At 49.0% G+C, this 16,273-nt stretch overlaps 1 protein-coding gene across 1 annotated transcript in view; it reads right to left on the reverse strand.

Moving 5' to 3' along the window:
• The window catches only part of ATP5MF (ATP synthase membrane subunit f), a 46,764-nt gene extending 41,927 nt beyond the window's left edge, over positions 1–4,837 (reverse strand). Inside the window, exon 1 of the mRNA XM_088466677.1 lies at positions 4,712–4,837. Within this exon, the coding sequence (XP_088322803.1) occupies positions 4,712–4,727 (16 nt within the window). The 5' untranslated portion in view covers positions 4,728–4,837. The remainder of the gene's footprint in view (positions 1–4,711) is intronic.
• Positions 4,838–16,273: the final 11,436 nt, after the last annotated feature.

Consider the following 16,273-nt stretch of genomic DNA (forward strand, 5'->3'; position numbering starts at 1 on the left):
CAGGGGGACCGGTCCGCGTGCTCCCTGAGAGTATCCACGCTGCCAGTAAGAAAATGGCCGCTGGAGACCTCAGAGGAGGAGTGGCCCGAGTAGCTGCAGCTCAGCGACGCCAGACTCCGAGCTGAAAGGCGCGCTGAGCTGAGGGGAGGAGCCGCTGACAGGGAAGGCTTCCTCCCCTGGCTAGCATATTTAACCCCCAAGGTTGCGGCATCCCGCTTGCCGCTTAATTACCCTGGTGGTCTAGCGGGGTATGCCTCCGATGGAGGGGGGGCCCGCCGCCACCGCTAGCGCCCCCGGTCTGTCCCCTAGACCGGGGGCATGGGACTGCATATGAAAGGCATTACCCGCGCACCGCCGCTAATCAGCGGTGCGCGGCTTACCTGATCTCCCCGGCGTCTTCCGGCAGCAGTCCCGGGGGAAGCCAGAGTCCGGCTAGTACAGACTCTGGCTTCCCCCGCCGCGATCCCCAGTTCAGTGCTGTCGTTGCGGCGCCAGCAGGGAGAAGGAGCGGCAGCGTGGGCGTCTTACAGACAGCCCAGCGCTGCCGCTCTGGAGAACCAAACTAATGGAAAAATAAATTTAAACTAGTTAAATAAAAAGCTTTAGGGGGCTGCTCCTGCAGCCCCCCCCGCAGGGTGACCCGACTCCGGCCGGGCACCATCTTAAACTGAGGTGCCTGTGGCTCGGGGGCGGGGTATAGGGGAGGTTGGACCCAAGTGCATCCTGGGAGCAGCTAAAAGCTTTAACTCCGTGGTGCCCGAGGATCCAGGATCCAGCTATACCCCAAGGTCACCCTGTGGACCCCTATGGACCCTGAAGTAGAAAGGTACCCTTTACTGACAACTCGTCACCGAAGGTAGCTTCAGTACCTCTAGTTCTGGATCCTAACACCGGCAGCGTTTGATAGAGTCAGGAGGCCATGAGGACCACCTCTGGGAGGCCCCCTCTGGTGACTAGGAGTTGAAACCTGTCTTGGAGAAGAGACCAGTCCCCAGGATGCACATTGTGACGGCTGAGGAAGTCCACTTCCCAGTGGAGAACTCCTGGAATGAACACTGCAGAAAAGGCCGGGAGGAGACCCTTGGACTATGTCAGAATGTGTGAAATTCTCGTCATCGCTGCCATTATCAGACGTAACCTTTACAGGTGTACCGTGCAGTATGTGTTAGGCTAGACTAAGGGCCTAAGACAGCTTAACGGTCTAATAAATTAATTGGCAGGGCAGAATTGCCAGACGTCCAAATACCCCGAAGGAGTGCGGACCGGTCACTGCGCCCTAGAGATTGGCCTCCGTTGTAAAGGTTACCTTAGATGAGATGGCCATAGCCACCCAGGTAGAAACAGACACACCTCCGGAGAGAGCATCATCGGCTGAACCATGATCCGATGGAGAAACCCGTTCCAACTAGAGAGGATTAGTTTGTGCAAAGGCCTGGAATGGAACTGAGCATATTCCACCCTTCCGAAGGAAGGCAGCCTGCATTCCAGAACCCGCATTACAGAGTGTAATGACACTTGTCGATTGTGGAGACCTCCGCGCACTCTTAGATGAAGAGTGGAGATCTTGTCTGACGTCAGAAGGATTCTCCCGTCAGAAGGATTCACCGGTTTTGAGAATCCAGCAGGGCTCCCAGATGAATCATACCCTGTGAGGGATACAGGGAGGGCTTTTTCCCAGTTGATTAACCATTTGTGCTTGTGAAGAAAAGCAATGGTTAACTTTGAAAATGGCTTCAAAGTACATTGGTGATCCTGCTAAGAGAAGGAGGTCGTCCAGATACTGGAGCAGTCGGATACACTGAACAGGTGGGCTGTCATAAAATCCATAAACCTGGTAAACTCCTTGGGGCTGTGGACAATCTAAAAGGACAGAGCCCGAAAATTGTAAGTGTTGCTGTGGCATAGCGTACCTGAGCAAACGCTGATTAGAGGGCTCTATAAGTACCCGTAGGTACGTGTCCTAAATATTCAGCAATACTATAAAGTCCCCAGGTTCCAAATCTTGAATGATGGAGCGTAGGTGTTTCCTCCTGAGCCCAGGCACCTTTAGAAACTGGTTCAGGGATTTGAGACAGAGGATAGGCCAATGAGGGCCATTCGGCCACTGCACCAGAAAAAAAAAAAAAAAAGTAGAATAACCAGTACCACGCTGAGATAGTGGGGCCGGCATAAATAGCTCTGCTTACAGCAAGGCCTGTATAGCTCTCTGGATTTGAAGGCCCTGTTCGGGTCTGAAGAAGGACCTGTGTAACACAACAGGTGAGGAGGCAGTCTGAGCCATGAGAGGACGTACCTGTGAGAGACTACAACTCCTACCCAAGCATCCGTGGTGACTTGACACCAGCACTGGGTGAACTAAAAGCCGGTATCTCACTTTGGAATCCCTCAGATGAAGACCTCTCCCGTCATGCTGAAAGTTTACCCTTAGGTTTAGCAGCAGGGCATCTGGATGCAGAGGTCTGCTCGGTACCAGGTATAGTGCCCCTTTAACTCATAAAATAAAGCTAAGTGGCTGCTAATCAGCCCCCCTGCAATAACCCGACTCCGGCCAGGCACCAACTTAAAACTAAGGTGCCTCTGGCTTGGGGGCGGGGTTATAGGGAGAGTAGACCCAGTGCATCCTGGGAGCTAAAAGCTTTAACTGCGTGGTGCCCGGATTTTGGTTCCCAACCTATACCCCAAGGTCAACCCAGTGGACCCCCTATGGACTCTGAAGAAGAAACATATTTTAGACTTAACCTCAACCTCTGGGTGTGGGTTGTCAGTGTCAGACAAATCCAGAAGTTTGCCAGTATCTGACAACATGTCATCCTCATCATAGTGAGTAATCATTGGTGACAATAACGGCCTCTTAGCAGGCCGAAGCGGTGACTCCTGTAACCTATCTGTTCTGCACCGTGGCGGATAGGGAGTTCACACAGACGGGTTCCTCTTGGGAAGGAGTCTGCTGGGGGGGGGCACTGCGCTACCACCATCTGTCCAGGAACCCCCGAGAACCGGGGCCGAGACTAGCACCTGCTGCGTGAAACCCAGCTGAGGAAACGCAGTCTACCAGAGCAGTCAATGCCTGTGCCAAACAAGCCCAGGGAGGTTCTTGTAACATGCTGGGCACAGCAGGAGCAGCAGTAATGTCCAAGCATGCAGTACATAAGCCATCCTGCAGTACAGCCCCCTCCCCCACACCTGCTCTACATCTGGAGCAAGAAAATAAGAGGTGAACCCAGTGACACAGAATCCTCACTTGACATCTTGGCATGTGAAACACCACACAGAAACAATAACAATGAACTGTGAGGCAAATACCCACCCTGACAGTACTGTCATCCGTTAGATCAAAGAAAGGGTTAAAGATAAAGGGACAGTAAAAATGGCTGACAGTAGAAATACAGGCAGACAACGCTAGCATAAAGGCACACATCAATGCAGGAAATTACCTGCAAATATGGCACTAACCTCAACTACCCATACCTACAGTTTGGTAGTAAAGAGCGCTGCTTACACCGACTTTACTGGAGGAGAGGTATGCAGGGGGAACCCAGGCTCAACTTGAAGCACAAGAAAATGGCCACCGGAGAAGACAGAGGAGGCGGGCCCAGGAGGAGGATCGCTGCCTCAGCCCACCAGACCTCGGGGGAAAGGCGCTGAGAGCAGCGGACAAGGGGCCTTCTCCTGTGCTCAACAAGGAAAGCACACACCCCCGGCACCGCTCCAGACCCGCATCCCTGGTGGTCTAGTGTGAGCGCAGGCTCAGTGCCTGGCTCCACTATACTGCCGTCCCCAGTGCTTCCTTCCTAAATCAAAGAGTGCAGATGTAACAGCTCCCAAATCATATTGAACATGTGTGTAGTCTATCCGATGGCAAATATTATTACTTGAAAAGTGTGGTGATTTACACTAGATTTAAATTTAAAGCGATGCAATTTTTACTATAAGAATATCTGGTTCTCTTGTATAGAGACTGCACCACACCAAATCTACACAGGTGCAGTGTCACCTTCCCCCGGAGAATTCTTTCACTTCTGTGAAACACTTCTACTAAATGTCGGGATATAACTCGCATGGATAGCGGTTACTGCAACTTTTGTCCCTGCAAGTTCCCCTTTGTACATAGCAAGAATATTTTCATTAAAATTAAAAAAACAGCCCCTGCGACATGGATCCTTAATAATCGCAGCAGTGCTGAGATTATTAATAAATAGGTCCGATAATACAAATGACTAAATCCTGTATAAAACTTTTAATTATTAGCTCAACAAAATATGATAATGTCAACATCTATACTTTTTTTATTGTATATAACCCTGGAATACCATTATGGACTGGCAGCACAGCAAGATAATGGAAAGCAGTCGTGTTCCCAGCACATAGAGCAGGAGTGGGGAAGCTTTTTTTCTGCCTAGAACAATTTTGATTACACACATATACAGGGTGGTATAAAGGCGCCCTCTAGCCTTCCAAAGGACAGACCCCAGTAACCCCACCCTATTAGACAGAAACTAAAGTTGTCCTTTATCCATGATGGAAATCGTGCCATAATAGAAGACACCCGTAGTACAAAATTCTATATTAAAACTGTAGTTACCCATATAATCGTAATTATTATGTCAGCATGAAACGCAGATGGTGCATATCAGCACATCACAGCGTACAAACCAATCTACGATGGCTGTATAACAATAATAATATATCAGCACACGCCGCACTTCCTCACCTAGCTTGTCCGCCATTTTGATGTCCTGAATGACACTGACGCGTAGCAACTAGCAATGGGAATAAGTGCTGAGTACCAATCACAGCGCGGATTAAACAGCGCAGAGGAAAAAGGTCAAAGGCAGCAAGTATAACTTCCGGTGAGACTTGTAGGCGGCCATACTGTAGGTGGCATTACTTTCTTCCGACCTGCATTATTATAGGCGTCTATCTATCCACTTCCAGGCGGGTGGGGGAAGGGTGGTCTATGTCCAATGTGGGTGAGGGCAGGTTTGAAATATCTAGTGAAATATATTAAAAAGTGTATATTACAGCACCTTATTACCCGTATTCAATACGGAGCCCATTATAATAATCAATGCAATTATATTAACTAATGTAATGCAGATATTCTAGTAACATCTCTACAAAATCGAGCATTTTAATGTTTAATACACAATACAAAGAGCATTCTCAAAAGCATTCTAATGACTGATATTATATAATAAAGACTTAATCTAACGTGTACAATCAGAGGTGGAGCCATGTCGCGGGGTGGCGCCCCCCACAATTTTACTAAAGTGGGCGTGGCCAGATTATGAGGCAAAATGTAATTTAAAAAAAATCATAACCATCTTTTGTTATTTAATAAATGCACCCCGTGCCGCCCTCAACCTGTCCTCCCTGTCACCTTCTTTGCCTCACTCCTCTCTACCCAGGCCACAATGATATGTCACTCGGTTGAATCAGACCCTCAAACATGCCCATTCCATTACATGCAGAATAATCTACTCCTGGACTTCCCACCTAATTTATGATTGCAGCCATCTGTGTAGAAACACCTTTCTCATCAATTACCTAGTTCAACACAGGTGTCTGCAATCATAACTTAAGAAAGAAGTCCAGGAGTAGAGCATTCTGTACCTAATGGAATGGATCACGTTGGAGGGTAGGTCTGTTGATGCTAGAACCAAGTGGGCTAAAGCAGTGGTTCTCAAGGACCCCAAACAGTGCATGTTTTCTGGGCCTCCTCACAGATTTACAAGTGAAATAATTAGCTTCACATGTGGATCTTTTAAAATGTGTTTGCGAGCGATGAATACAGCTGTGCACCTGCTAGGTGACCTGGAAAACGTGAACTGTGTGGGGTCCTGAGGACCGAGTTTGAGAACCAGTGGGCTAAAGAATCTCGGATATCACAACCACTTGACTCACAACGGCATGGGGAGGTGCAAGGCTGGTGGGCTAGCAGTTTTACTATCCATGTGGACATCTATTGGGAATAGTAACTTGGGGCGAGCCCGAAGCGTGGGGAAAGAAAGCAAGCCCGCAAGGGTACACGTTGGGTTTCATATTCTGAACTTGCTCCTCCCCGTGTCTCTGCGGGTCACGAGGTTTTCTGCCATCGATGGTGGGTGTGGGGCTGATGGCGATGGTTTTTTTCATTGTACCCACAACGCTCACTAGTGCTGCCGCGCACTCAGTGTTGACAGTCTTCTTCTTCAGACGAGTTCAGAGACAGAGTCAAAAGCCACAGCAGCAGACATGCTGAGCTGTCGCCTCTAAGTCAGTACTCAGCAGCCCCATCCCTTCCTGCCCACTGTGTCAATCTTTATAGACAGGGAAGGCTTCTACTTGCCTCTTGTCCTGTCTATATGGGTGTGTGTTGCCAACATAGGCGGCCGGAGTCGGTCACCATTACCCAGGGGGATGGTTAGGCAGCCCTTAAGCTTTTTATTTTTAAGATTTTTTTATTTTACTTTTACCACTTAGAGCGTACAGCAGCAGACTGTCCGTGGGACGTCTGCGCTGCTGCTCCATCACCCCTCCGGTGCCGCGATGCCTGTACAGAGCTGGGGATCTTGGCAGGCATCCCGGAGCCAGTGCTAGCCAAGGCCCCGTTGGTGGACCCAGACCACAGCCGGACGCTAAGGGGACAGGTAAGGCGGAACACCGCTTGCGGTGACCCACGTGTTAGCAGTCATACCTCCAGTCTCAGGGGACAGACCGGAGGTGCCGAGTGTCTACGCAGGCTCCAGCCACCACGATCGACTAGACCACCAGGGTACACATGGTGCGGGAACCAGCGTTCCGGTGGGTAATCATCAAGGAGGGGTCAGCTTCCACGTTAAAGCGGCCCCTCAGCTCAGGGCGCCATTCCACTGAGGTCTCGCTTCCCTGAGCTGCTCTCCTCCTCAGAACATGTCCCTTCTGAGGTCTCCGGCAGCCATCTTCTCTAAGGCACAGCCCCAGCTCTCAGGGATATGCAGGGTCCGGTCCCCCTACATATCTCTCCCTGGAGTCAGCGTATGTAGCTCTATAGCCTACCAGACACTGAGTCTGAGTAGTTGATTGTAGTGCCACTTTGCAGTTATATGTTATTTCTGCATTATATGTGACTGATGCTAGCGCTGCTTGTCTGTTTTCTACTCTACTGTCAGCATATATCTTTCCCTTTTTTTCTGACTTTACCCTAACATACTGGTGTATTCAGCGGTTTCCTGTACCTCACATATATAGAACTAAGTATTTGTGAGGTTTGTCACATAGTTGGTCGTTGCACTGTGCCATATTTAGAGCACTGTGCCATATTTAGGCTGTGTGCTCCTGCAGCTTACCAAAGCATAAGACAGGACCAGTATATTGCATTCCTACTAGTATCCTACATACACAGTGGTTGCATTATACCCAGTGCCATATTGTGTGCCATATCATTCTGTAGGGGTGTAGTAGGTAATACCACCTAACCCTGACCTCCCCCCTAGTGCCTAACCCTAACTCCCCCATCCCCGCAGCCTAAACCTAAGTCTCCCGGAGGAGTGCCTATCCCTAACCTCCCCCGGGGGTGCCTAACCCCCCCTTCCCCTAGCCTAACCCTAACCCTCCCAGAGGAATGCCTAATCCTAAATCCCCCTGGGAGCCCTAAAACCTAACCACCCCGCGCGCGGTTGTCCGTGCCCGGCTTACCCTCGTTCGGTATGCCGGACGTCGGTCTCCCGATATAGGTCTAATGACAGGCGTCGGGTTTTCGACGCCTGTCATTAGTACTTTGCCGGGATTAGACAGTCGGGAAGCCGGCGGTCGGCATTTAGACCGTCAGCTTCCTTACTACATCCCCTCTGCAGCTATGTCTAGGAAAGGCAGGAGTAACAAACAGGCATCTGCACCCATGCTGCTATCATGCAGATAATGTGCTGCAGGCTTAATAGAGGAGGATTTGATACAAGATGGGCCAGGCCCATCAGAGCCTGTGCAAGAAGCCCCTCTGGGCTTAATTTTCTTAGGTTCTGGCCGCTATTGCGAAGCGCCTGGCGGTTCCGAGTGTCATTCCCCCTATGGGATTATCACAGCAGGCCGTAATTCCCCCTTTGGGGTTGCCACAACAGGTTCAGGCGATACAGGTACCTCCTGTGCCCCCACCATGGGTAGACGTACTCTCTAACTCTGCTCTGTGCAGAGTCTAATGGCTACATCTACTGCCTTTCAAACCATGTTGCAAGGTCAGAAGCCCTTACCAAGTAAACCCTCTAAGTGTACTGTGTTATCGTCACAGTCCATGCAGGTCTCAGATTCTGAATATCATCTGAGGAGGCAGTAGTTGCTGCTCTCTTTAACCCTGACTCCCCTCTGGAGGACTATGAAAGTTGGTAAAAAATTAATATTCCTGCCTTGATACGAGCTGTCAGATCCATCTTATTAATAGAAGATGACGAGCCAGCCCCTAAATCGAAGCACCCTCTGCTTAAACGACAGAAAGTGGCTTCAGCAGACTTCCCTCTATCGGATCATCTAGCTGAACTCATGGCTGCAGCCTGGCAATCACCTGGTAAGAGGTTTCACATCTGACCTCATGTTACTCTTTTCCTGTGGCTCATTTTGCAAAATGGGAAACACCCCCTGCTGTAGATTCACGTTACGCGTTTAATTAAAAGCGCTACGTTGTCTAGTCCTACAGTCACGTCCTTGAAGGATCCTACAGATAGGAAAGTAGAAGCTTGCCTGAAATCAATACACTCTCTTTCAGGGACTGTTGCCCGTCCAACCATGGCTGTTGCATGGGTAGCTAAAGCTATAGAGAGCTGGGCTGACGCACTCTTTTCCCTCAAATGCTTCATAAGGATCAGATGTCTTTTATTGCTTTCATTCGAGATGCAGCTTCCTATATTGGAGACGAGACATTAGATGCCAGTCTCCTAAGCCCCAGAGTCTCGGCCACGGCTGTGTCTGCCCGCTGTACCCTGTGGCTACATTCATGGAAGGCTGATGCGGATTCCAAGTAAGGCCTAGAAGGGTTACCCTACAATGAGAAGATCTTGTTGGGCACAGACCTTGACAAGATTGTAACTAAAGGTCAGTCCTTTCCTAGGCAGTCGGCTTCCACTAGCCGCAAAACCCAGGACCTAGAAGACCTGGAACACCAGACGCCCTGCTTCAAAATCCGATGACAAACCTTCAGCCTGACGGGACAGGCCTCCCTCTGGCATATCCCAGAGTGGGATGCCGGCTTCTTCAGTTCGCCCAGTGCTGGTGTCAAAACACCACGGATACTCGTGTCAGAGAAGTGGTCTCCAACAGGTACGCCTTCTCATTTCTCAGACAGTCTCCCCACCAGTTTTTCTACACAGGCCCTCATTCAGACCCGGAGGAAGCCATACAGTCCTTGCTGCAAGCAGGGGTAATTGTGCCAGTCCCACTATCTCAGTGACGGACTGGTTATTATTCGACTTTTTCTGGTTCAGAAACCGAATGGGTCTCATCGGCCTATCCTCAACCTCAGATCCTTGAACAAATTTCTAAGGGTGCCAAGGCTCAGGATGGTAACCCTACGTTCCATCATCCTAGCGATGGAGTCTGGGGACTTTATGGTATCTCTGGATATTCAGGACGCGTACCTACAGGTACCTATAGCGCACTCACATCAGCGATATCTCCAGCTTGCTTAACTACAGCAACACTTCTAATTTCAGGCTCTGTCCTTTGAAATATGCACACTATGGGTGTTTACCAAAATTATGGCTATCAGAGCGGCCGACCTGCGTGGTCAGGGTGTCCGACTCTTACCATACCTGGATGACCTCCTGCTCCTAGAAGGATCCCCAGAAGTGCTTCACTGCCATCTGCAGTTAACCATTGCTTTCCTGCACAAGCATGGATGGAACTGGAAAAAGTCCTCCTTGAATCCCTCACAGAGAATGATTCATCTGGGAGCCTTGCTGGATTCTCAGGATCAGAGAATCTTTCTGACATCAGACAAGATCTTCACACTTCAACTATGAGTGCGCAAATGTCTCCACAGTCCCCGAGTGTCTCTCCACTCAGCAATGCAGGTTCTGGGATCCATGGTGTCCACCTTTGACTTGGTAGAATATGCTCAGTTCCACTCCAGGCCTTTGCAAAGGCTGATCCTCTCCAGGTGGAACGGGTTTCCACCATCAGATCAAAGCTCAGACGATGGTGCTCTCTCCAGAGGTGCGTCTGTCTCTATCTTGGTGGCTACAGACATCTCATCTAACCAAGGGTCGCCCCTTTTGGATCTTGGACTGGGTAATCCTAACAACGGATGCTAGTCTCCTAGGCTGGGGTGCAGTGACCGGTCCGCACTCCTTTCAGGACCGTTGGACATCGGTCGAATCAACCCTGCCAATCAACATATTGGAACTTCGAGCTCAACCTGGCACAGCACATATTTCACGGAAAACTTGTTCAGATTCAGTCCGACAATGCCACAATGGTAGCTTACATCAATCATCAAGGAGGCACTCGAAGTCGGGCAGCAATGACAGAAGTGTCACGCATTCTGGCATGGGCCGAGGGTCACCTCCCGCCATCTCTGCAGTGTTCATTCCGGGAGTTCTCAATTGGGAAGCAGACTTCCTAAGCCATCACGACGTGCATCCCGGGGGAATGGTCACTTCACCAAGAGATGTTTCAACTCCTAGTGAACAGATGGGGCCTCCCAGAGGTGGACCCCATGGCTTCCCGACACAATCACAAACTGCCAGTGTACGGGTCCAGAACATGAGATGCCAAGACGACCTTTGTAGATGCACTAGTGAAGTGGACCTTCCAGTTTGCGTACCTATTCCCTCCAATCCCCCTTCTTCGAGTTCTTTGGAAGTATAAACAAGATGGAGGCATTGTCCTGCTGGTGACTCCAGCTTGGCCCAGATGTTATTGGTACTCAGATCTTTGGAGTCTCTCCATAGACATTCCATTCCTGTTGCCTCAACAACCGGACTGGTTGTCTCAAGGTCCTTGCCTTTACCCGGACCTGGGTCGTCTGTCTTTGACGGCATGGCTCTTGAGACATCCCTCCTGAGGTCCAAAGGTTTCTCTAGCACTGTAGTTAAAACTATGCTCAGAGCGCATAAGCCAGCCTCTGCTCGGATCTACCACAGAGTGTGGCATACATATTTCCAATGTTGTCGTATCAAATGCTACGATCCCCAGGTTTTTAGGATTTCCAGAGTCCTGACCTTCTATCAAGCTGGATTGGACCTAGGACCGCCTGGCCTCACTGAAAGTGCATGGCTCTGCTCTGTCTATTTGGTTCCAGTGTAGACTTACTCCACTACCGGATATCCACACCTTCCTCCAGGGTGTCCTCCGGATTCAACCTCCCTTTGTCCCTCCAGTGGCTCCTTGGGATTTGTCAGTAGTTCTCATTTCAACCCCTGGATTCTGTGGAACTCAAGTGATTAACAGCGAAGACCCTTTTTCAGCCAGAAGAGTGTCTGATTTAGGGGCGCTCTCTTGTCGCTCCCCGTTTCTAATTTTCCACCAGGACAGGGCAGTACTTCGGACTCGCCCTGGGTTCCTTCCAAAGGTTGTTCCTAGTTTCCACATTAATGAGGAAATTGTAGTCCCGGCCTTTCAATCACCAGACCTCCTTGGATGTGGTCAGTGCCCTCAGGATATATGTGGATCGTACCAGTTTCCTTCAGAAATAGAGATCCTAAGAAATAGCCTCCGGCTCTGAATGGAGTCACAAAACAATTATCCCCCTGTAGCTGTTCAATATGGTAGCAAACCAAGAAAAAATAGAGAACAAATAAACTAAATTAGTGAACAGCGCTGATGAGATAAAAATATTCTGGAAAAATGCCCATATATAATAATAATAATAATTAATTTTATTTATATAGCGCTTTTCTCCTAAAGGACTCAAAGTGCTTTACATTTGCCTTTACAGTACAAAATAAGCTTAAACAAGGGACATTAGTGAAATGCTTGGGTGAAGAGGTAAGTCTTGAGTCTATTTTTGAAGGATTCTAGAGTGGAGGCCTCTTGAACTGTGCGGGGAAGTGAGTTCCATAAGGTTGGAGCCCCAAAACTGAAAGCTCGACCCCCAGACGAATTCTGTGAGATTCTAGGTACTGTTAATAGACCTTCGTCAATGGATCGCAGTAATCGAGTGGGACGGTAAGGAATCAGAAGCTGCTTTAGGTACCTTGGGCCATGGTCATGTACGGCTTTGTAAGTTAGTAATCCAATCTTGAAAACAATTCGCCATCTGACAGGCAGCCAGTGAAGGGAGTAGAGAGTGGGTGTTATGTGGCTGGAACGGGGCAGGTTGGTTAATAGCCTGGCAGCTGCGTTTTGTACCATCTGCAAGTGGTGCAATTCTTTTGCTGGGAGTCCAAGGTAGAGGGTATTGCAGTAGTCTAGGCGTGATGATATAAATGCATGTATGACTTTGGGAAGATCTACTGAGGGAATTAAGTGCTTGATCCTGGCAATGTTCCTCAGATGAAAGAATGAGGATTTGATTGTAGCTGATACCTGAAGTTTAAGTGTCAAGCCACTATCCAGGACAACACCAAGATTCCCCATGTCAGAGTCTGTGGACCTCATTCAGAGTCGGTCGTTGCAGCCGCATGGTCGTAAGGGAAAAGGGGCCGGATATGCAAATGATGCACTTGCAAGTTGCGTCCTTAAGATCGGATCGTTAGCTGGCCGACCAAGGGGAGGATGCGGCCGTAAGACAAAAAATACGCCCCCTTCTCGTACGCATTACACGTCATCTCCGGCCATATAAGGATTAATCGAGACCATCGGAACTGGTCGTAGAGCTTAAGGTTGACCATACCCTCTCTTAAGCATTACGATCAGGTCAGTGTACAAACCACCCATGTCACTTGTGCCATGACACTACTTTGTTAATTATGCACTCCCATAAAACGCCGTTCGCATAATTAGGCACGCCTGCGTTTGGATCTCCACCCCCCTGTTTTCAAGCACCTTCCCCTGTTACCACCCACAAACGCCTCATTCTGTCACTCAAACTACCGACCTGGCTGTGTTCAAGGAGAGAGAAATTTCTGATCATAGCCGCTAGTTTGCGCATGCGCATTGCGAACTTTATGCATGCGCAGTTTAGCGAACATCGGTGGCGTACGACCGTGCGGCCACAACGACCGAATCTGAATGAGGTCCTGTATTTGTTGTCGACCCGGGGTGGAAACAGGAACAGACACAGGTTTAAAATGAAAGGTGGGTTGTTTTAATGTGGCTATTTGCAGACATGAATAAAGATAAACTAAAGTCCAGTAATAAATAAACATATATGTGGCTGAAGGGAGCTGCCGCGAATGGGAGTAACAAATGTCCAGATCAGTGGCAGAGATGAATCCAGATGAACTGTGAGAGTGAAGTGAAAATCCTGGTTTGCTGAATAGTGGCTGAAGGGGATATCCAGTAATGCAGTGATGCTGGCTGAAATGGAGATCCAGAAATGCTGTGATGCGTGAACTGAGGAAAGTGGTGCAGGCAGGAGTGGGTTAACTGAGGAGACAGGTTCAGGCAGGAGTGAGTCTGGTGGAAGGCACAGGACTGATCTCAGTAGTGAGCAAGGCTAGGCAGAGTGGTGCAGGCGATGCAGGGAGCCAGAGACCGACAAGGAGCTAGGGCTAGTACCGGAACACCAGTCTTGGTACAGAAGCGCAGAGAACTCTCTCTCACAGGTACGCTGTGAACACATTGCACTGGCAACTACAGGGAGCTCCAAATACCCTTAAGTACCCAGTAGCGGAACGTGATAGGCTAGAGAGAGCAGGTGACCTACAGACGATTGGCCTGCTATGTCACATGGCCATAGACAACATGGCGGCGCCCAGACACCTGTGACACAGACATGCCACTAGACTTACCCTTGCCAGGATGGTCCAATGCTGGCAGACCTCTATGTACAGCCAATGCCAGTCTCCACATGCCAGCTCCCCCGACAGAAGGACCGCGCCACAGCGCCCTCACCGATAAGGACCGCAAACCTCCACACCGCGAAACCCTGGTCGTGACAGTACCCCCCTCCTTTCGGGTGGCCTCAGGACACCTTCCAGGCTATTCGGGATGAGCCGAGTGGAATTTCCTGATGAGTTTTGGAGTGTGGACATCCTCAGCTCTGGTTCAACAATACTCTTCTGGACCATAGCCTCTCCAATCAAGCAAGTATTGCAAATGACCATAACGGATACGAGAGTCCAGAATCTGAGACACCTCAAATTCCACCCCTTTTTCAGTTTGGATCCTGGGGGGAACAGGGAGAACACTGAGAAATTTATTCAGAACTAGTGGCTTGAGGAGAGATATATGAAATGAATTAGGAGTTTTCAAATAAGACGGGAGCTGAAGACGATAGGAGACTGGATTGACTATTTCTGTAATGGAGTATGGTCCAATAAACCGGGTGGTGAACTTCATGGATGGTAGCCTGGGGCAAAGGTTGCGGGTAGAAAGCCATACTTGATCCCCAACCCGCATCTGAGGGACTTTTCTTCATTTCCTATCAGCTTGGTCTTTGTACCGCAAGTTTTCACATGAGCATTTCGCACCTGAGCCCAGACTGAAGCAAAGTCCCGTACAGTGGCATCCACAGCTGGTATGAAGACCATACACAATGAAGAAGGGAGTATGGTTCGTAGAAGAATGACATGATGCATTGTGCACAAATTCGGCCCACGGAAAAGACTCAGACCAGTTGTCCTGGGATGAAGACATAAAGATTCTCATAAAGATCTCAAGATCCTGGTTCACCCTCTCGGTGGACCCATTACTTTGAGGGTGATAGGTCTTGGAGAAGTTGAGTTTAACTTGTAGGACAGAACAGAGGGCTCTCCAGAATTTTGCAACAAAACCCAGAATTGGACCCCTCGGTCTGAGACAATTTCTTAAGGAAGTCCATATGGACGAAATATATGATGTACAAATAGGTGAGCCAAATCAGGTGCTGAAGGTAACTTTTTTAACGGTATGTAGTGGACCATCTTAGAGAAACTGTCTACTACCACCCAGATGGTGGTATTTCCATTAGAACTTGGCAGGTCTGTCACAAAATCCATGGACAGATGTGTCCACGGATGAGATGGCACAGGAAGGGGCACCAATTCTCCAGCTGGAGATTGTCAAGGAGATTTATGCTGTGCACACAGGGTACAGGATGAGATGAACTCTGTTACCTCTGTCTTCATCGATGGCCACCAATAGGATCTTTTTAGGAACTCCAAGGTCTTGCAAATGCCTGAGTGACCGGCAAAACGAGACGAGTGAGCCCATGTCAGCAACTGTTTTCTCAATTCCGGGGCAACAAATGTCTTTTCAACAGGTGGTTGTAGTTGTATATTGACAAAAACCTTTGACTCAAGCACTAGAGTACTCCGCAATGTTTCTGGACCACTCTCACTGGACAGTGATCATGACAAGGCATCGGCCTTCAGGTTGAGAGCCCCAGAACGATACATCAGGGTAAAACGAAAGCGGGCAAAAAATATTGCCCATCGGGCCAGACGAGGACTTACACATTGGATGTTTTTCAGGAAAAGAAGATTTCTGTGGTCTGTAAACACTGTAAAGGGAAACTTAGCGCCCTCTAGGAGGTACCGCCATTCCTCTAAAGCCAACTTGACAGCTAACAGTTCCTGCTCACCTATGGCATAGTTTCTTTCAGCAGGGGAGAACTTCCTCGAAAAGAAACCACATGGGTGGAACTGGCTATCCTCGAAGCACTGAGACAGTACAGCTCCCACTGCTTCAGACGACGCATCCACTTCCAATAAAAATGGCCTATTGACATCCGGTTGTCTCAAAACGGGAGCTGTGATAAAGGCTTGTTTGAGAAGTTGAAAGGCTGTCTCCGCCTCAGGGGGCCATAGAGCAGGATTGGCACCCTTACAAGTTAAGGCCATGATCGGAGCCACCAAGGAGGAGAATCCCTTAATAAAACGTCGATAATAATTGGAGAAACCGACAAGTCTCTGGATGGTTTTCAAAGATGTGGGACGGGACCAATCCAGGATTGCTTGAACTTTCTTGGGATCCATTTCCAACCCTGATCTGGAGATGATATATCCAAGAAATGGAATACTTGGTACACTGAACACACATTTCTCCAGTTTACAATACAGTTGGTTCTTTCTCAGACAAGACAAGACTTCTTTGACATGATTGCGATGTTATTCAGGAGAGGAAGAAAAAATCTAAATATCATTTAAATAGACGACAACTGAGACATATAAGAGATCCCTAAAGATCTCATTAACAAAACCTTGAAAAACAGCAGGTGCATTACACAGCTCGAACGGCATGACCA

The sequence above is a fragment of the Taudactylus pleione genome, unplaced genomic scaffold (genome assembly GCF_031769625.1).
Source record: "Taudactylus pleione unplaced genomic scaffold, aTauple2 ptg000066l, whole genome shotgun sequence".
In the NCBI taxonomy this organism is placed as follows: Eukaryota; Metazoa; Chordata; class Amphibia; order Anura; family Myobatrachidae; genus Taudactylus; species Taudactylus pleione.